Source organism: Notechis scutatus, chromosome 2 (genome assembly GCF_049901735.1).
Source record: "Notechis scutatus isolate UNSWTSFEM ecotype Mainland chromosome 2, rNotScu1.2, whole genome shotgun sequence".
Classification (NCBI taxonomy): Eukaryota; Metazoa; Chordata; class Lepidosauria; order Squamata; family Elapidae; genus Notechis; species Notechis scutatus.
Genome location: NC_142010.1, coordinates 236,068,475 through 236,089,420, shown reverse-complemented (window position 1 = coordinate 236,089,420; position 20,946 = coordinate 236,068,475). Strand labels below are relative to the sequence as shown.

At 36.1% G+C, this 20,946-nt stretch overlaps 1 protein-coding gene across 1 annotated transcript in view; it reads left to right on the top strand.

Moving 5' to 3' along the window:
* The window catches only part of DMGDH (dimethylglycine dehydrogenase), a 34,892-nt gene extending 16,755 nt beyond the window's left edge, over positions 1-18,137 (top strand). Inside the window, exons 7-16 of the mRNA XM_026670591.2 lie at positions 315-513; positions 2,880-3,049; positions 4,462-4,615; positions 5,709-5,874; positions 6,915-7,045; positions 7,994-8,211; positions 8,396-8,553; positions 9,912-9,971; positions 15,103-15,237; positions 16,067-18,137. Of these exons, the coding sequence (XP_026526376.1) occupies positions 315-513; positions 2,880-3,049; positions 4,462-4,615; positions 5,709-5,874; positions 6,915-7,045; positions 7,994-8,211; positions 8,396-8,553; positions 9,912-9,971; positions 15,103-15,237; positions 16,067-16,282 (1,607 nt within the window). The 3' untranslated portion in view covers positions 16,283-18,137. The remainder of the gene's footprint in view (positions 1-314; positions 514-2,879; positions 3,050-4,461; positions 4,616-5,708; positions 5,875-6,914; positions 7,046-7,993; positions 8,212-8,395; positions 8,554-9,911; positions 9,972-15,102; positions 15,238-16,066) is intronic.
* The last annotated feature ends 2,809 nt before the right edge of the window (positions 18,138-20,946 follow it).

Below are 20,946 nucleotides of genomic sequence, written 5' to 3'. Positions count from 1 at the left end.
GAAAAATAAACTTCATTGATATATGCTAGGTGCTCAGACCTGTTAATTGGATTTTTACATTATATACATATATCTATGAAAACAAAAAAGAGTTTTTGGCAATCTTGCTTATGAATGTATGCTGGTCATTGCTTCCTTGTTGTACTCTTCCATATTTATATTTATAACCAAATGTATATTTTTTGCTTACATGTCCAATATTATAACATTGGAGACTTATTGAGAACAGGAACATTTGCTTGCTCTGTATAAAATAGAAAATATATTAAAGTGGGAAGACAATACAAACAAAATGTATCAAACTTTTTTTTAAGGCTTTGGAAAGGAGCTTTTTGAATCTGATTTAGATCGAATAATTGATCATGTCGAGGCTGCTATGGAAATGGTCCCTGTCCTGAGAGAAGCAGATATTATCAATGTAGTTGCAGGTCCTATAACATATTCACCAGATATTCTGCCAATGGTGGGACCACATCAGAGCGTTCATAATTACTGGGTGGCCATTGGTTTTGGGTAAGTAAGTTGATTCTTTAAGGTATTGGTCATTACTGAAAAAAGTTTGTGAAATTACTGTGAAATTGTGAGATCGATTGTGAAATCTTTACTGCAAAAATAAAATAGAAATAAAATATAAATCACAGGTATCTGTGCCTAATTTTCCTTTTTTTCAGAAAAGGAGTTTGAAGACTTGCTGTAGGTTATGATATGAAATTGTGATTAGGACATTAAAAATTAAAAACCATCAAATTGAGAGAGCATTCACTGAGAGTTATTAAAAATCTTTATTTGTTTGTTGAAAGAAAATGCAATGTATCTCTAGTATCAGAGGACTTTATTGTTTTAATCATTCAGATGTGTCTGATTCTTGGCCACTTTATAGACAAGTGTTCTTTATGCTACTCCGTCAAGCGCAGCTTCCTTCAGTTGTTGGATGTGCATTATTGTATCAGTTTTGATGTTATCAAACCAGCCTGTTTCTTGCTTGCCCCTTCTTGTTCCACTAACCATTCCTAGCTTCATTGAGTTCTTCAATAAATTTGCACACATGACTTGGCCAAAGTAAAACAGATGTAGACTTGTAATTTTGGTTTCTAGTGATGTGTCTGATGTTATACGAGTCAGTACCTCTCTGTTGGTTGCTCTGGCAGTCCATGGTATACATATAATGTAGCCAGCACCACAGTTCAAAGTCGTTAATCAGAGGACTAAAAAGTTGATTTAAAAAAGTTGTAAAAAATAAAAATCCTTCATTTCGGATTAAATAATTTGAATTTATTTAATTCCAAATGATGACTTTATGTATGGTATAAAGTCATTTTTTGGAATTACAGCTAGCATTCTATGGTGCTGATTGTTTTTTTAATGAATCTATTCTTCTTAATAAGTAGATTAATACTCAGACACTCACTTCAAAGTCAATCTTAGCATATAGTGATTATAAATAAAAATGGTAAAAAATATCTTCCAAGATTATTTGATTCCAGACAAATTAAAGGTAGAAAAATTAATAATTTCAAATTTAATTAGTATTACATTTACACTAATTTACAAATAATAGGAGGTGTGATGGCTCAGCAGTTAAAGACACTGAGCTTGTCAGCTGGAAAACTGACAGCTCGGGTTCAAGACCTGAGTGCTGCACAAGGGGGTGAGCTCCTGTTACTTGCACCAGCTCCTGTCCACCTAGCAGTTCTAAAACATGCAAATGTGAGTAGATAAATAGGTACCACTTCAGTGGGAAGGTAACAGTGTTCAGTGCACCTTGGTGTACAATCATGCTGGTCACATGACCACGGAAATATCTTAAGACAATGCTGGCTCCCTTGGGTAAGAAATGGAGATGAAAACTGCCCCTTAGAATCGGACATGTCTGGACAGGGAAAACCTTTACCTTTTGAAATTAATGTCAAATATTTTCCTTTTGTGATCTGAACAAAATGGAAACATTGCTGGTGACATTATCAAAGATTTTGGATTTCAGAGATTTATTCTGTAGTATTTTAATTTATATTGTTTCAGTAGGAGTCAATATTATCTCTCCTATTGATTTTATTAACAATCTGGTAAGGACTTGTATGTGATTGTCCACCTTTAAACAAAATTAAATGAATAAAGTATTAATTATTACAAGGCAATAATCCATTGGCATCTTATAAACTAACTTATAGGTATACATTTTAGCTATAAATAGGTATATTTAATGTGATTTGAACCTCATTTGTTGCAATTATTCTATGAAAATATAATTTAACATTAGGTTATGAATCAATTTTTATAATTCATTTACCTTTACAGAGCAGATCACTGACTTCCCAATTTTACAGGTGATCAGCTAAACAAAGAGATAGATAGTAAATGAGAAGGGACTGTCCCGTGAAGATTGCTCCATGCCAGATGTATTTCCTACACAGAGGGTACTTCTTTGGAGGAAGCTGCAGGTATCAGCATGTTATATATATGGAAGTGTCTATTTACCATGTGTATATACAGTAGGGAAATACAGTTAACTGCAGCTTCCTATGACATGAGCACATGGTATCATAGATACTTAATTTTGTATCACAAACTAAAACTAAACTAATGCTGTTTCCTATGCAGAAGTTTGACTTCTTTGTAGGAGATTTCATCCTGTGTCAAGTAGATTTGAATCAATGCCTTATTTGGGAATTACACACAGATATTCAAATCTAATCCTTCTACTGGAGCTGACTTCCTCTCCCTTGCTATACTTTGCACTAACAAAATATTAGGGAGGTAAAATAAATGGAATTCCAGTAAAACAAGTAGAATGCAAGTTTACATAGCCTTTGTTGAAATGTTTGATGGAATATATTACTGTAGTAAATTAAGTATTTTCCCTCTTTCCTCTTCCCTACCAGGTATGGAATCATTCATGCCGGTGGGATAGGAAAGTATCTTAGTGACTGGATACTCAGTGGAGAGCCTCCTTTTGATCTAATTGAAGTAGATCCGAATAGGTATGGAAGGTGGACAACTACAAAATATACAGAAGCAAAAGCAAGAGAATCTTATGGTTTCAATAATATTGGTAAGACATTTGCTTATACTTTTCCATGTTATAAATAATATTGACACTTAAACATTTTTGTACTGACTTTTTAATAATTATCTGGACCAGGGGTGTCAAACGGTAGGCCCACGGGCTGGATCCAGCCCACGAGGTGCTTAGATCTGGCCTGCGGGGCCACCCTGGAAACAATGAAGGACCAGCCCGTGGTACTTCTGCCAGCAAAAATGGAGCTCAGGAGGGCTGCGTACGGCCCTTCCAGGCTCTGTTTTTGACCATGATGGCCTCCTTTAGCCCTCCGCTAGTAAAAACGGAGCCTGAGGTGGGGTGTGAGCTCCATTTCCGCTGGCAGAGGGCTGCAGAAGTTTTAAAATGTTTGCTATAATTGCTATAATTAATTTTTTTTGCTATAATTGCTGTAAAATAAGTGTGAATTGTTCATAGAGCACACTTCTGACCACTTGTGACATGCAATCAGTGCTTAAGAAACACTTAACAAACACTTAAGAAGTGTTTGTCATACAACAAGAAGAGATGGGGGAAGAATGAATGGATGGTAAAAGAATGTAGACTAAATACAAAAATGAGTAATCAATACAAAAAGCTAACTTGAGATAGTTTGGTCATGTAGAAAGAATGAGCGAGAATTGAACTACAGATCCAATATATGAAGGAAGAGAGAATAAATCTATAGGAAGAAAAACTGAGGAAAATCTCCCCAAAATGAAGGAGGTGAGAAGCTTAAAAACAAAAGATAATGTATTAATTATTATATGGCTGTGGTAAAGTGAAAATAGAAAGAGATGGAGTGGCCTATACTTTCAATAGTGTTGGTTTCAGCTGCAGGTAGTCCTTGAGTTATGATGGTAATTGGGGTCGGAATTTTTGTTGCTAAGTGATGCGGTTGTAAAGTGTGATGTCAAGTGACCATATTGTTTAGCAACAGCAATCCTTAAAGTCCTGGTTGCCATTATTAACTGAATCCCACCTGTCATTAGCTAAGAACCCAGTCTGATTCAAGCCACTCCTGGTTTGGTCTCTACTAGCCCCAAATTTGTTAGGTAAGCAACTGCCTCCCTGTCAACTCCTCCCACCTGCTGATTTCCCCTCCCATCTCTGCCCTTTGGCCATCTTGCATTCTGTTCATCCTGCCAGCTCTACCAGCCTGCTGCCCTGCTAAGTGCAGTTGGCATTTGCCATCTTTTCCTACTGCTGCCGCTGAGACGTGCCCATTGGGGCCCTTCATGAAGCGGCCTGGTCCTGTCCCTGAGGCTGTGCCTGGCCCTTACCTAAATCATACATGGCCTTGTTCAAATTGCATGTGGCCTTCTAATGAGGTTTTGGAAGCAAAACTTTTGTTTGTACAATATATGTGATCCATTTTTTGTTTTTCGTGTTATTTGATTTAATATGCTATTTTTCTAATTTTGCAGTTGGGTTTCCTAAAGAAGAAAGATTTGCTGGAAGACCTACAGAAAGAGTCAGTGGGCTTTATGAAAAGCTTAAATCTAAATGCTCCATGGGATTCCATGCAGGCTGGGAACAACCTCATTGGTTTTACAAACAGGGTGATGACATTGGATACAAGTAAATGAAAGTTAAATATTTGTGCTGCTAATTTATCTTTAAGAATTTAATGGAAATATATTGTACTGCATTGTCCATTTCCAATTTAATGGAAATATATTGTACTGCATTGTCCATTTGGTTTTCCTCCTCATTTTATTTTTGCTGTAGTTTTAAGAAATAGGATTAAGAATAATTGATCCATCAGTTTTCACTGCATATCTGGCATATGCAGGGGTGGAATTGTACCGGTTCAGACCGGTTCTATAGAACCAATTGTTATGATTCTGTGTAGTTCTGAGAACTGGCAAATCATGCTTCTGGCTGCCCTCCCCTCCACCCTTCCCTTCCCACCCGGTCAGTTCTTATCGCGCATGCACAACATTGCACACCGCTGCCTGCCTTCTTCCCTGCCCAGTCACTCCTTTGGGTATTTTTTTCTTATTTTTCCTCCCGACGATCAGCTGTTCCTATGATCAGCTGTGCCAGGATTACCCTTGCTGTCTTACTGCTTCGCCCAGGTGGCTTCCCTGAGGCCCAGGAAGGCAAAAAATGGAGATGTGGGCCTAGCATACATACCCCCATGCTCCATTTTTTGCCTTCCTGGGCCCCAGGGAAGCTTCCTAGGAGCAAAAACACCCCACCAGAAGGCTTTCCTGAGACCCAGAAGGGCCAAAAAAACTGGGGGAGGGGTGCTGCAAAAAAGAAGGAGCCATGCCCACCCAGTCACATGACCACACCCACCTAGCCACGCCCACAGAATCGGTTAAAAAATTTGAATCCCATCCCTGGGCATATGTATATGAACTCCTTGCTTTTGTTTAAAATATGAAAGTGCCGTTCAGAACATATTATTCCTGTATTATATGCCTTTTGTTTCAAACAAATAAAGCATTTTGCTTTCAGTTTAAAATATATTTTATTTGATCTCTATTACCCGTTGTAATGCAATATGTCAGCATTTTGAAAAGTAGTTAATACATTAATCATGATACATTACATTTATTTTTAAAGAAAAATAATGCCCAAATGATGTTTTTGAACAAGTTGCTTTATTCTAATTTACAAATAGCCATGCTAGGTTTTTTGAGTCATTGAAATATTGTTTTTCCAGACCTAGTTTTCGACACACAAACTGGTTTGAACCTGTAGGTCGGGAATATCAACAAGTGATGGAAAAAGTGGGTGTGATTGACCTTACTCCTTTTGGCAAGTTTAGCATCAAAGGCAGTGATTCAGTTAAACTTTTGGATCGTCTGTTTGCAAATGTGGTCCCAAAGGTAAATAAAATAATAATAACAATATAAAATAGTCCACTGTTAATTCCATCTATTGATCACTTTGTACTGAGGTGTTGAATCAATAGTTCTAACTAGATAAGTATACCACCTTCCATCTGAAGCTACAGGGACCATGAAAGTCACTTTACCTCATGTCACACTGCCTTCCCCACTGTATTGATATTTTTCACATTTCCTAATTGCCACTAGCTTCCTTCGTTTAAATACGAGGGCACAGTTGAGTACAAAATGATTTAGAATTGGCTTCCCCTTGCATTTTTAAAAAGCCAATAATGTAATAATACTTTCTGTAGATTGGTTCCAGGGTGGTAAAATAATAGGGTCACAGTCTCCCCATTATTTAGATGCATTTGTATTTCATTTCCACGTTATGTTGGGTTAGGGCAAATACATCTTGTATACAGTGTTTACTATGGAATGGAGTAGTGATTGCATGGATCATATCTGTATTAAAGAGATCGTCAATGCATATCATGTAAATAATGCTTCCAATATCTAGTTATTTAATCCATTCCAATCTAAAGAGATTGATGTAGACCTAATCCTGTTAGTTGTGAGGATATGCCAGGAAGAAGAGCAGAGCAAACTGTTTACCTACTTATCTATGTATTTATTTAGCAGATTCATATAGGTGCCCATCTCATAAAACATGATTCTGGGCAGCTTAGAAACATAATAATTAAAACTAAAAGACATTTAAACATAAATGAAAAGAAAACACAAAAGTATTATAATTATTATTTTCTCAAAAAGAAAACATAACAATGAGTTGACAAAAAGTGCAAGGTCAGTGGAAGTGCTTACAGATTTGCCTGGAATAAATGTTTTCCAATTGATTCTGCATACAAAATGTTCCTATTAAGGGAAAAAAGAGAAGAACATAGAAAGTCAGGAGAGGAAGAAGTCTACTTAATTCAGTAATATTTGTGTGCTATGCTATAAAAAGTTATTTTGCATTATTACAAGCTACTATATAATTGATTATTTTAACTTACAGTTTTGACTTTCTTTCTACATAGATGGGTTTCACAAATATAAGTCATATGTTAACCTTCAAAGGCAAAGTCTATGCTGAACTCACAGTCTCTCATCTGAATCCAGGGGAATTTTTATTAATTACTGGTTCTGGATCAGAGCTTCATGACTTAAGGTCAGTGTAAATTTTAAATGCTGAAGTTTTAAAGTAACCTGTGGTCCAAGAAACGTAGGATGAACTGCAGTTCAGAATAATAAAGAAAGGCTATGAAACTTGAAATAATAATAGCTTTTATCAGAGATAAATTCATGACTGGTTGAGTATATATGTCTATTGTATATAGAGTAAAATCTTGAGAGCAATTTGTTCACAAGGTTTTATTTTATTTTATTTTTTATTTTATTTGGTTTGTCAATTGCTTACAAGAAACTGCAGAAGTCTTGTTCACTAATGTGCGAGAAAGTTGTGTGTGGATACAGGAATACTGCACTTGTTTGTGGCATATTTGTGTAAATATGTTGAAACAGTACAATTAAGAAGTAATTTTAATGAGTTGTCCATTGATGAAATATTAGTAATGAAAAACTCTGTAATAGCCTCAGTTAAGTCATAGGTTTAAAAAAAAACCTTATGGGCATATTTTTGCTTGTTTCTTCAACCTTTCCTTCCTTATGCATAAAGAAAGTAATGGCTATGCTAATGTTATCCAAGAAGTCTAAGGAATCTTTTTTTTCTGGAAGTGACTGCTGGAGTTACTGCTGGCTGGGCTAACATGTTGTGTATCTGTGTAGTTAGCCAGGAATTGCATTTCCAAGCTCTTTCTGCCTCAGAAGCAGATACAAATTCTGTCCTGTCCTATGAATTCTCACAACTGGAATCTTCCAGCCTGGCTGCCAGTTAGGACAGAAATTTAAAAAGCTAGTAGTAAAAAACAAAAAAAAGGTAACGCAGAAGAAGGAGACTACATTATTTCTAAACTGTTCAGCCCCATTGACTCCACTGATTCTTTGGTAATTCTAAAAGACTGGGTGCCTATCAATATTACTCTTACTTTCTATTTCTAGTCCTATAATATTTTAAATATTATTTTGTTCTGATCTAATAATTCTATTTTATACACAGATGGATTGAAGAAGAGGCATTTAGAGGACAATATAACGTTGACATCAAAAATGTTACAGATGAAATTGGGGTACTTGGTATAGCAGGTCCATATGCAAGGAAAGTTCTCCAGAAATTAACTTCTGAAGATCTTAGTGATGCTGCATTTAGTTTTCTACAATCCAAGCATTTAAGCATTGGTAACATTCAGGTTACTGCAATTAGAATTTCTTATACGGGTAAGTGAAAGGAAATCATTATTAGTCTCTTAAATAGAATAGTTGATTTTTTAAAAAAATGTAAAGTGATACTAAATAGCCTAGCTATATAAAAAAGAACATTCCAAATTTCTTTTCAGGTTAAAGTTTTGATGGCTACAATTTAATCCTAGTTAAAATCTATATTAGTTTTGATATATTATAGGTGAACTAGGATGGGAATTGTACCACAAACGAGAAAATACTGCAGCTCTATATTCTACAATCATGGATGCTGGATGTAAAGAAGGAATTGACAACTTTGGAACATATGCAATGAATACGTTACGGCTAGAAAAGGCTTTTCGTGCCTGGGGAGCAGAGGTGGGAAACCATTTATTTTGGTGTGTGTGTGTGTGTGTGTGTGTGTGTGCCTGTGTGTCTATGTGTGCTCATGCTCATGCCAAACTTGTATTTAAAAGTGCCAGCCTAGATACCAAGAGTCTATGAGTTCTAGGCCTCCCTTAGGCATGAAAGCCAATTGGATGACTTTGGGCCAGATACTCTTTCTCAGCCCAACCCACCTCACAAGGATGTTTTTGTGGGGAAAACAAGAGGCAGGAATATAAGGCATGTTTACTGCCCTAGGTAAGTTGGTAGATAAATAGAATAAATCTAATAATAATAAATTTAATTTGGTAAAACATAATAAAACCAAAATATAGAGTAATAATTAAAATAAATCATTTGCAGGTAAATTAAATTAAATTAAAAAATTATTTCCTCATGCTCCCTCCCTCTTCTTCATACACATACACAAACATATTGCACCTAATAAAAATATCAAGCACAAATAATAAAACCTAAACTTAATTTTTTTCCTCTATACTCTGCAAAGAGCAAAGATACACCAAAAGAGAACCATATGAAATCTTTCTCCAGTGTGTGCTTTTGTGTGAATCGCAACAGGTATTGCAAAGATTGGTTGCCAAGTTTGGGGGTATTTTCAATCATCATAAATTCCAATGGTTGCTGCACAAGGCAGTCAGTAAGCAAGGATTACCAGTACATATTAGTGTAGGTGATTGGTGCTCTCTCTTTAAAGAAATTACAGCTCACAATTTTCAAAAATCTAATGTATAAAAAAGTAATATAAAAGTGTTACTTTATTCTAGTCTAAAATAAGTTAATCGATCTAGCTTATTAGTGGCTAAGAGCCTTCTGTAGAGTAACCCCCTTAATAGTAATTCTCCAATGTCTAGAGAGCCAAGATGTAACAGAACACCAGAAATCCAGACAGAATTTGTAACACATATTTGTCTAATGCTGTAGCCATACATGTAAAATATTTAGGTTTGATCACTAGCATCCCTAGCTAAACCTACAGAAAAGTTCTAGAAGGAGCTGCTTTTCACATAAAATAACTTTCACTGGTCTGACTGAGTAAAGGTAATTTTATGAGTTTCCTGATTTGTCTTGCTTAAAAATGTGCCTTTATCATTATGATCCTGTATCATTTATGCACTGCTGATTTTACCAATGGCTGGTGAAGCTTACAGTTTTATTTTAATGGGAATAGTATAAGATTAGTATATAAATTTTATTAAGACCTATGCCAATTTATTAAAATAAATACTTATTTGATTAATGTAAAATATAGGTTTCATTTGTTGGACATCAAAAGAAATGAGAAAAAAATATGCCACCTAGTGGTTTTTTTATTGCATCTTTTTTTTCAACAGATGAATTGCGACACCAATCCTCTGGAAGCTGGACTGCAATATTTTATCAAATTAAATAAGGTGGGTTTATTATTTTTTTCTACTATACTTTAATTATTATTTTCTTCCTTTGTTTGTGAATAGTTGTTACATTTGAATCAGCAAAAAACACCAGATAATTATACACTTCAGTAAGTAGTGTACCTTGGTGTATGTAGCAGTGTTCCTTCCTTCTGTCTCATTTCCCAGTCCATGCTGCTGTTTTGGTAGATAAGCTATAATGTGATCTACTAATTAATTTCATTTTTTGGCACTTTCCAAGTAATTTGGGGATCAGAGCAGTTTCTTTATTTTATACAGTTCTAACTTAGTTGAAATAAAATTAGTTGCACACACCTCAGTTTTACTATAGGTTAATTATTTATGCATAATAATAATGTATGCATAATTATCAGCCTACTAATATGGTAATCAAATCAGGAAATGTGGGTTGTTGGAATTTTTTAACAGTTTGCAAACATTTTTATTTAGTTAATGAGTACTATTAAACTGGAACTTGCCATGTAAGATGCATTTAAAACTTACAATACCAGATTTTATTATGTTTAAGATAGAAGTTTACAGTTTTACCAGAGAAGCTGGGATAATCTTCTTAGAGAATGTGAAATTTCTTCCTAGCACTTCTCATTTTTAAATAATTTCTCAGTTTGTGTATGTTTGTGTGTTTAAGTTTCCTTGGCGCTATTAAGAGAGTCCATGGTCATATGATTAGCACCATCTCACAATTACAAAATGGCACAGAGCTGCAGTCATATGATTGGAATTACACAGTCCCCATTTAACAACAGCTGGGACGGCTGGAACTGGATTGCTAAGGAGGCCTAGTCCTGTGATGTCACACTTTACAGCCATATTGCTTAGCAAAGGCAATTTTGTAATCAGTTGTGACCTTATTTAGTTCATTAAATATTTTATTGTAAAAAGGAGAAACAATTTCACAATATTTTCTTGAGTCTGTATTTTTAGGAAAGTACATTTGGCACAAGTATTTGGAACATGAATCTGTGAAATATTAATTGCCTTTAGGGGTAAAATGTCATCTCTTTGTTTAACTATGAAAGAAATTTATTTTAGGCGGCTTTCCTGCAATTATTCAAGAACAGCCAATGAAGAATAATTAATTTGAAAGTACTGCACAAGTATGGTCTCATGTGTATTTTAAGGTGGTGGTTAAAGCAGACTGCAGCAGATGCTGTGCTCTCATGTGCAGCTGAGTAGTTTTGTGTGTATAATTTGGATCTATTCCAGCATTCACAAGTGATTTAGCAAATAAATCATGTTATTAAAAGATTAAACATCTTTTGACAGCTTTCTGCACACTAAAAATAGAGAGGTTTTTTATTGTCCTTAATTGCTGCCTTTTATTTTCCTCACCAGATAAAATAATAATCTTATAATCTGGGAGTTACTGTCCAAATTCCACATTATTTTGGGTACTTAAATTTTTTGTAATTTGTACAGCTACTGAGGCTGGGTTAGTCCTTGTGATCTTTGGGAATTATCTTTGAGAATGCACCAGAGTATTTTATCACAAAAATATACTATAACGCAAGGAACAAGACTAGTCTCCTCTTGCTTTCTTTATTTCTATTACTGCTACCATTAACAAAGAATATACCAGAAAACAAATTTTCAGGAATTAAATTATGAAATCAAGAACATAAAATAAAATGATTTGTTGATGATGTTGTATTTACAATGAAGCACCCAAAAGAACTAATAGTAGAATACGTACAACAGTAAGATTCATTGCCAGGATATTGACTAGGATATTGAGCTTCCTAGGATATTGAGGATATTGACTAGGATATTGAGCTTCCTAGGATATTGAGGATATTGACTAGGATATTGCCAGGATATTGAGTATCAGATGACTAATGTTGAAGATAAGCACTGGGGAGATTAGTTGTATTTGAATGTGTTTTATAGGCAGAGTTTAATTAGAGTTTGTAGAGACAATATATGGAATTACTGTTTACAGCAGTGGTCGCCAACCAGTTGGCCAGGGACCACTTGTGGTCTGCGATAAAATTTTGGTGGTCTGCAGAGAAATGTCACTCAAAGCACACCCCCCCCCCAAAGCAATTAATCCAGGCTGTGTAGGAACACAAGGCTGTGCCTCCCATATGGCCCATGGGAACACAAGGCTTGTGTTGCTTGCATTGCGAACAACATGAGGTATTGAGGGGAGGGGGGAAGGGGGAACTTGCCCCACACGCCTCGCCTGGACACCAGGTTGCTTCTTTCTACTTCTTTCTTCTGCTTTTGGCTGCATGCAAGAAAAGCAGCAAAAAATCTTTCTTTCTCTCCCCCAAACTCCGCCAGAGATGAGTCTTTGGGACCCTGCAAGGCATCCTGCTCCAAGAGGCTGTGCTGGCATGACAGTCTCACAAAGACTCATTTCTGGAGGAGTTTGGGGGAGAGAAAGAAAGACTTCTACTTCTGCTGCTTTCCTTGCATGAAGACAAAAGTCTCTTTCTCTCTCTCTCTCTTTCTCTCTCTCTCTCTCTCTTCCCACTGAGAACAGAGCTGGAGATGGTATCCTGTGATCCCAAATAAAGAATGATTAATGGGTAGGAAAATGGGGCGGGGACTTTTGGGGGAGATTTCCCCAGGGTCTCTGCTGCCACTGTCAGTCAAAATTCATATTAGTGGTCTGCAGGATTTAAAATTATGGGTTTGGTGGTCCCTGAGGTTCAAAAGGTTGGTGACCCCTGGCTTACAGAATATAAGGATGATAAATTGACCCCCATGTTGTGCATCAGTTCTCACTTGGGAAGTGCACCTCTAGGCAGAGTTCAAACTCTTCTCTGATTAACTGGGCAAGACTGTGTCTTGGCCAAATCCAAAAGACTGTACAATCAGTGTCCAACTCAAAATAAATCCAATTCAATAGATACCTAGAATAGTCCTCACTGCAGCTCTGCAGGTTATTTCTGTCATACCTTCTAATCAAGGAGGAATTATTCTGGTTATTCTAAAAAGGGCCACCAGTTGGCACTCGGTGGTACAATGAGGGCAGAGTAATAACTGGTTTTTTTTCTGCCCTTATTGCCACAAGCTTATCTCCTCAAAAAAGGTTCTTAACTCATGTTCAGTTCTGTTTACTCTTCATTATCCTCCAACGGCACTTCTAGGCATCTTTCATTATCTTCTCAGCTACCACTTTATTAAAGTGAACTGTAGAAATTGGTCATGCTTACTGCAGAACTCCTGCTCTTTAGAAGGCCAGATCCTGGAGTTGAAACTCAAATACTTTGGCCACCTAATGACAAGGACTCACTGGAGAATAGCCTAATACTGGGAAAGATTGAGGGCAAAAGAAGAAGGGATGACAGAGAAGGAGGTGGCTGGATGGAGTCACTGAAGCAGTAGGCATGAGCTTAAATGGACTCCAGAAGATGGTAGAGGACAGGAAGGCCTGGAAGAACGTTGCCCATGGGATTGCGATGGGTTGGACATAACTTTGCAACTAACAACACTGCAGAACTCATTGTTGACCAGATATTTAAGCAGATTTTAGAATAGAGTAGAATAAGAGTTGGAAAGGACCTTGGTCCAACCCCTTACTCAGGCAGGAAACCCTATATCATTTCAGACAAATGGTTGTCCAATCTCTTTAAAACTTCCAGCGTTGGAACAATCACAATTTATTCCACTGATTGTTCTGTCAGGAAATTTCTCCTTAGTTCTACTGTAGGTTGCTTCTCTCTTTGATTAGTTCCCATCCATTGCTTCTTGTCCTGACTTCAGGTACTTTGGGGAATAGCTTGGTTCTCTCTCTCTCTCTCTCTCTCTTTTTTTTTTTTTGTGGCAACCCCTGAGCTTTTGGAACACTTTTATCATGTCACCTCTAAGTCCTTCTTTTCATTAAACTAGATTTTATTTTCATTTCTTATGGTTTGCTTTCACTTAAAAAAAATGTTTCTTTTTTCTGTCCTGGAGTGTTTATACAAATTAGCTGATTCTTGGGATGCCATATGATATCTGCAAATTGCATGGTCATGATTTTTCATCACTTCAGACTGATACAGAGAAAAGCTAAAATAAATGGGAGGGATAATGAATGAATTACAGCAGTATTCACAATATTTCATAATACTATGTTCCCATGGAAATGAAAGAGTCACAAACAGGTTTTCTTCCACTCCTTTTACCTCTGACCCCTTGCTGAGGAGGTACAACATATTTTTTTTCCATTGGAAAAAAGACTGGTTGAAAAGCTGCTGGTCTGAATGTGTTGCTTAGTCTGTGGAACTGCTACAGGTTTTTCTCCATTGTGTTGAGTATATAATTGCTTCATAATGATAATCTGGCACAGGCACTTGTTTGAAATGCAAATTGCAATTCTGGAGGCAGGAGCATCGACATCCATCTCTATTCTGTTCCAGTAACTAGTGAAAGTGCCATTTCTTGATAAAATTATTCCTGTTGAACTTGCTATTCCATAAAAAGTGAAATGGATAAGAATAAGAAACTAATTAAATGCTTCTGGGAACCCTTCCAATTGCTCTGTGTTCCAGTAACTATTCAGAAGCATCCAAGTTTCACTTAGTAATCAGGCTTCCAACTGTAGACAGGCTTATGTGTAATTGAACTATTGATTCCTCTTTATGGCCTTCTGACCCCCAGCTTGCTACCTGCTTCTTAAAAAGGAGCTGAGAGTCTAGGAAGACTCAAAACCCAATTTCAAATAATATGCTGTTTAGTCCAAAGATGGAAAGTTCCTACCACCAGGAGGCCAAACACCAACAGCCATTCAATTTTGCTGTCAGCCTAAACATGTTTTTCCCCATCAAAACCCCAACAGCCTCTAGGCATTGGACATCCCCCAATCATCCTGGCTCCCACGACACATTATGTCCACACCTGAAACCTAACTAAAAATTTCCAGTTAATTCTCAAAAACCTGCATCTATAACAGAGGTGGTATTCAGCAGGTTCTGACCAGTTCTAGAGAACCGGTAGCGAAAATTTTGAGTAGTTTAGAAAACCAGCAAATACCACCTCTGACTGGAGATTTTACAGTATCCTTCCCCTACCACACCCACCAAGCCACACCCACTGAACTGGCAGTAAAAAAAATTGAATCCCACCACTGATCTATAACCTTATCAGAATCTACTAATCACTTACTATCATTTTTCCCCAGCCAGCAGACTTCATAGGAAAGAACGCACTGAAACAGATTAAAGAAAAGGGGCTTGAACGAAAACTTGTGTGTCTCATCTTGAAAACAGATGATGTTGATCCTGAAGGAAATGAAAGTATCTGGTATAAAGACAAGGTAAGCAGATTTTAGTTCAAATAATTGAGGAACATTTTTCTGAAACCTCCTTTGTATTTTACTCTTTTTTAAAAAATGGCTATCATGTTAGTTGCAAAAGCTAATGTGCCTTTCAAAAAGTAGAAGGTGGGTATACGTGGGTACGTGTCAGTGGTGCATACCGGATGGGTGTGAGCGCGTGCTTTGCGTGTGCGTGCTTTGCGCGCACCAAATGTGTGCTCTGCATGCATGCAGCGTTTGCAACTCACTTTCTGCTGCAAGCCCTGTGTGTAAAACAGCTGATGTGCGGCAATCGTCTGTGCCGCACGAAACAGCTAAGGTTGAAAAGCCGGAAATAAAGGTCAGTATAGACCCTGGGCAGGTGGGAGGGCCCAGCATCTGATTGTCAAAGTGAATTGGTTCGCTCAGAGATGATCCTCGGAGCTACTGGTTTGACCGAACTGGTCCGAACCGGTAAAATACCATCACTGGTGCATGTATACTGTATTTGCTGTAAATCACCATTCCTCAGTCTGACCCCTTCCACTTGAGTTGGAATTGTAGCATTTACAGAAGTCAAACAATATTTAGTCTCTAGTCGATTTTTTATCAAGCATAGGAATTAACCTGCAATATTTTTTCCCCATTGGACAAAGATGGTCCAATAAAACAGAATTATATCATCTAAGTATCAATATAATCTCAAAATTTTGCCATTGTTTAAACTAATACGATCACATATTTGATTTTATTACATATGTTAAAAGTTAAATATTTAGAAACACAAATTGTATCAACTATATATTTTATATACTTATAAATCTATAAGTGATAAATTTACATTTTTCAGGTTATTGGCAACACTACATCTGGATGTTACAGCTATAGTACTCAGCAAAGTCTGGCTTTTGCATATGTTCCCGTGGAACTCAGTAAAATTGGACAGAAGCTGGAGGTTGAGTTACTAGGCAAAAATTACCCAGCAACTGTTGTTCAAGAACCACTGATAATGACTGAACCAACAAGAACGCGGCTTCAAAAGAAAGGAGGAAGTTCTAAAGTATAAATAAAGAATCACAAAATTGTCATGTTGGACAATTAAAATGGGATTAACTTGATTTGAAATTTTGCTATATTTGAAATCCCATGTGACTTGAATCACATAAGATAGAAAATATGAAAGAGCTTTTCTGGAGCAAAAAGATATGTTGTGAATATTTGCATTTCATTTGGGGAAAAAATGTAACAACAACAATAATAATCGTCCATAAGGAAATATTCAAGAGAAAAAAAAATCATGTTTACATACTTAAAACATTCAATACTGTAGTGTTTAGTAGGCTCCTTCAAACTGATTTTAAGAACACTGGATTTAACTGTATGTCTATATCCAAATTACCTGTACCTTTATGATGTTGAGTGCTTGATTATCTACCAGAAATATAATAGCTCATCTCTAAATAATTGACGAGTAATTCTGATCTTAAGCAGATATTACATTTATATCTTTAAAAAACAAGGGGAAAAGAAAGGGAAAAGAATTACAATTTGCAAAACAGTGTAGTAAAAAGAAAACAAAGTTTTTGCAAAGCTACTGTTTTTGTATTGCTGGAACAAAATATTAGGTTACAGGTAGTCCTCAAGTTATGTCCATATGTTTAGCAACTATTCCAACTCACAATGGTGCTGAAAAAAGTGATTTATGACCAGTTCTCATTTTAACAACCGTCACGGTGTTCTCACGGTCATGGGATTGCAATTTAGGCCCTTGGAAATCAGAATATAATTATTTTATGATTTGCTGAATGACCTGGTTATTCACTTAATAATCATGGCAAAAAAGGCTGTAAAATTGGGTGCAGTTCTGTGTTTATTTCAGCCCCAATTGTGGTTGTAATTCGAGGACTATTTGTATAGAACTTCCTTTCCACAGTAACAAGCAGATAAAAGTTCAACCTGTTTTGAAAATATACCATTTCTTGACGGGATGGGACAAGAGCAACGAAGAAGATACTAGTTTTTACATTTCCCATCAGTTGAAAGAATTTCAGTTTGAAGGAACTCCATGAGAGCTTCCATCTGCCACCTGAGCATTAAGAGGGTGATCAACTCCTTGTAAATATTTTTTATGGTGACAAAGTAGCAGAAAAGTGAATTTTATTACTTATATTTATACTTGGATTGTTTTACATTAGTAGAAAAGGTTGTGGCATTAAAGTAACAGAACTATCATAGAAAGAAAAAGACCTTTTCTGGACAACAAAACATCATTTGAATGCTGGGAAAATGTGAATACCACCATCTGGATATGCTATAAAAATGAGTAACAAATGCATATCAAATAAATTTCAACATCATTTTTCTTCTGTGCTCTTCTCCTGTGAAGCATCTGAAGCAGTTAAAAAGAAACCGTATAACTAATGGCCGTATTTGATTCAATCTAAAAAGAGGACATTTCAGCAAACGTTCTTAAAGCAGAAAATTATGTGTGAATATTGAGAATATTCTATTAGGACCACAAGTAGTTAAGTATGGCATTTGGGACTGGACTTTCTGTACTAAGCAAGGTGATCATATAACATGATGTCACATGACAGTGTCACTTAGTGGTAGCAGTTCTTACCTTCTTCCTGCATCCTGAATAATTGGTGCCTTCTTCATTGCCTTCCTCTGATCCCCTCCAGAAATATATAATCTCACAAAAGTTCAAAAATGTATCTCTTTGTTATTGTGGAAAGAAAGTTGTGTAACCCAATTCCTGCATCAAGAAGTTTGTAGTTTAGAAAATTTAGCAGCCTTTTTCACATAAGGCTTCTTCCCCCTTTTTAAAAAGAGCATATATATTATGTAGCATGAAATATTTTGCTGCTGTTTTCCTTTGAATGTCTATAAAGTTGAGTTAATAAATCTTAACTTCTAAATTTGTTTTATGGTGCTAAACAATTCTGTTCTCTTTGAACATTCGGTTAATATTAGGAGATTGCTTATGATAACAAAAAAGGCATAGCCAAGGTTGTTATAAGATAGGGTCCATGAGTTTTGCTGTCAATAAATAAAATACCTTTTACAGGTGCAAACCAGTTATTAATATCAAGTGCTGGATAAACTACTATCCCTTTATTATATTATTGATTATATTATCGATCATATAGAAAAGTGATGAAGCACTAAGGACAAACATGCAGCTTGATTCTACAAATCAAATGTATTTTTAGTCTGATTCAGCATGACTATTTTTAATTTATTTTTTCCTATTTCCTAGTTGTCCAAGAAAAAACTTAGCTTATAGCAATCCTCTAGAAGCAAATGTTGGGAGTTTTAAGTCTAATATACAGTATTTGATGGGCACTGGGAAAAGCTATACATGAAATTTACCATATGCATACTTTCCATGATAGATTGCAAATCCATTAAGGTGGCTTTATTTGATGCTAACCCATAACATTTCCTTTCTATAAGCAATGTACATCTTAGAACAAACTTAGAGTAGAATAGAATAGAATAGAATAGAATAGAATACTTTATTGGCCAAGTGTGATTGGACACACAAGGAATTTATCTTGGTGTAAATACTCTCAGTATACATAAAGAAAAGATACATTGGTTAAGAATCAAGAATTGTAACGTGCAACACTTAACGATAGTCATAGGGTACAATCAACAATCAAATCATACTAGGAAACAGTCAATATAAATCGTAAGGATACAAGCAACAAAGTTACAGTCCTACAATCACAAGTGGGAGGGGATGGGTGATAAGGAGTGATGAGAAGATTAACAGTAATAGTAGTGCACACTTTGTAAATAGTTGAACAGTGTTGAGGGAATTATTTGTTTAGCAGAGTGATGGCTTTTGGGGAAAAAATGTTCTTGTGTCTAGTTGTTCTGGTGTGTAGTGCTCTATAGTGTTGTTTGAGGGAAGGAGTTAAAACAGTTTATGTCCGGGATGTGAGGGGTCTGTAAATATTTTCACAGCCCTCTTTTTGACTCATGCAGTATACAGGTCCTCAATTGAAGGCAGGTGGGTAGTAATTGTTTTTTTTTGCTATGCACATTATTGTACTATTCAAAACTAAGTTTGCATTAACATTTTAAAAGAGCATTTAGATAAAAATTGCTCAAATAAATAGAAGCTTCCAAAAGAATTAATATATCTAAACTCTGAGTACTGTAAAAAAAACTGATGATAGGGCCATAGAAATGCAGTTTGAATAATCAGGACTGCTAATAATTTAGTATCTACTGATATATCAGGCTGAATATCCACTTAGAAAACAATACAATACAAAACATGGCAGAACTGTCTCTAGCAAGGGTCCCCAAACTGTGGGCCATGGCCACTATCGGGCCGTGGGCTAAATGTCACTGGGCCACATGAGTACAAACTTGCATGCACATGCACAGCCCCACTTGCGTGAGCCTTGTCACAGGTACTTGTGGCCCCACTTGCGTGAGCTTCATCACAAACACTCATGGCCCCACTCGCACAAGCCTCATTGTGGGCATTCACAGTCCAACTCACATGAGCCTCGTGGGTGCTTGCGGCACCACTTGCACTCATGTCGTTGCAAATGTGGGCGCTTGTGCTCTCAAAATCATCCTTTCCCCCTCCCTCTGCTCTAGGCCGCCAATCCAGAAAGGTTGGGGAACTCTGGTCTATAGTATTACCTAGCATCGAAAAATACATTTGTTAAAAAGTACATTCTTATACTTTTAAGTGGTGTGAATCTAATTGATATTAGTAGAAAAATCGGATTATTCTTAAAGATTATATTATTGCAACACACACACACACTATATACACATATACAAATGTATACACATATATGTATGTGTACATATGTATACATATACTGTATATGTATATGTATAGTATAAGGTAATAGTATATGGTAATGTGTCAAATAGATAACACCCTGATAATCAGAACAGCTGTGAATAATGACCTAAATGCCAACTCCTTAATATTTAGATTATCATTTATATATTTAGATTAACATTTATATATTTTCTCTGATAAATACAATAGGTATTGCTATTTCCATGTTTTATATCAACAGGTTTTTGCAAGAAAATAGCAACTAAGAGTCTGTGAATGAAATAGAGTTGAGTGATTATTACACTTCCTGACCACTAACTGAAATATGTTACAGCAAGAAAAAAATAAGTTGCTTGGTAGAATCCTGCCACAAAGTTTACATCAGACCATCAGTTCATAGTTCCCCGAAGTTTATGCAAACATTTTAGTTAAAATCATTCTTATAACATGGCTAATTCCATGAAGCATATTATGTATTGAGGTGTGTATAAAACAAATGGAGTTAATCTTGCTTCTAATGCAGCATTTGATAATTCACAGTATACATCTGACTCCATGAACTACAGGTGATGATATGCTATTTTCTAGCAGTTTTAAACTTGGTTTGGCCTGGCATTCTGACAAATTAGCTATCGATAGAAACATAGATGTAGAGACTGTAAAAGAGACTATCAAAAAGCCATAAAACAAACAAAAAGACCAAAACACCTCCCCACCAGCAATCAACATCCAGATGAGCATAGATTAACTCCCAAGATTAACATCAGATCAACTATTAAGAAATAAACAATACCCTAAACAAGGAACTACCAAACATGCTAACAGTAAACAGCCTAATGGAAGAACCTCCAAGGCCACTCCCATCACAACACTGACAGGTAAGCTACTAGAACAGGGGTACCCAAACTTGG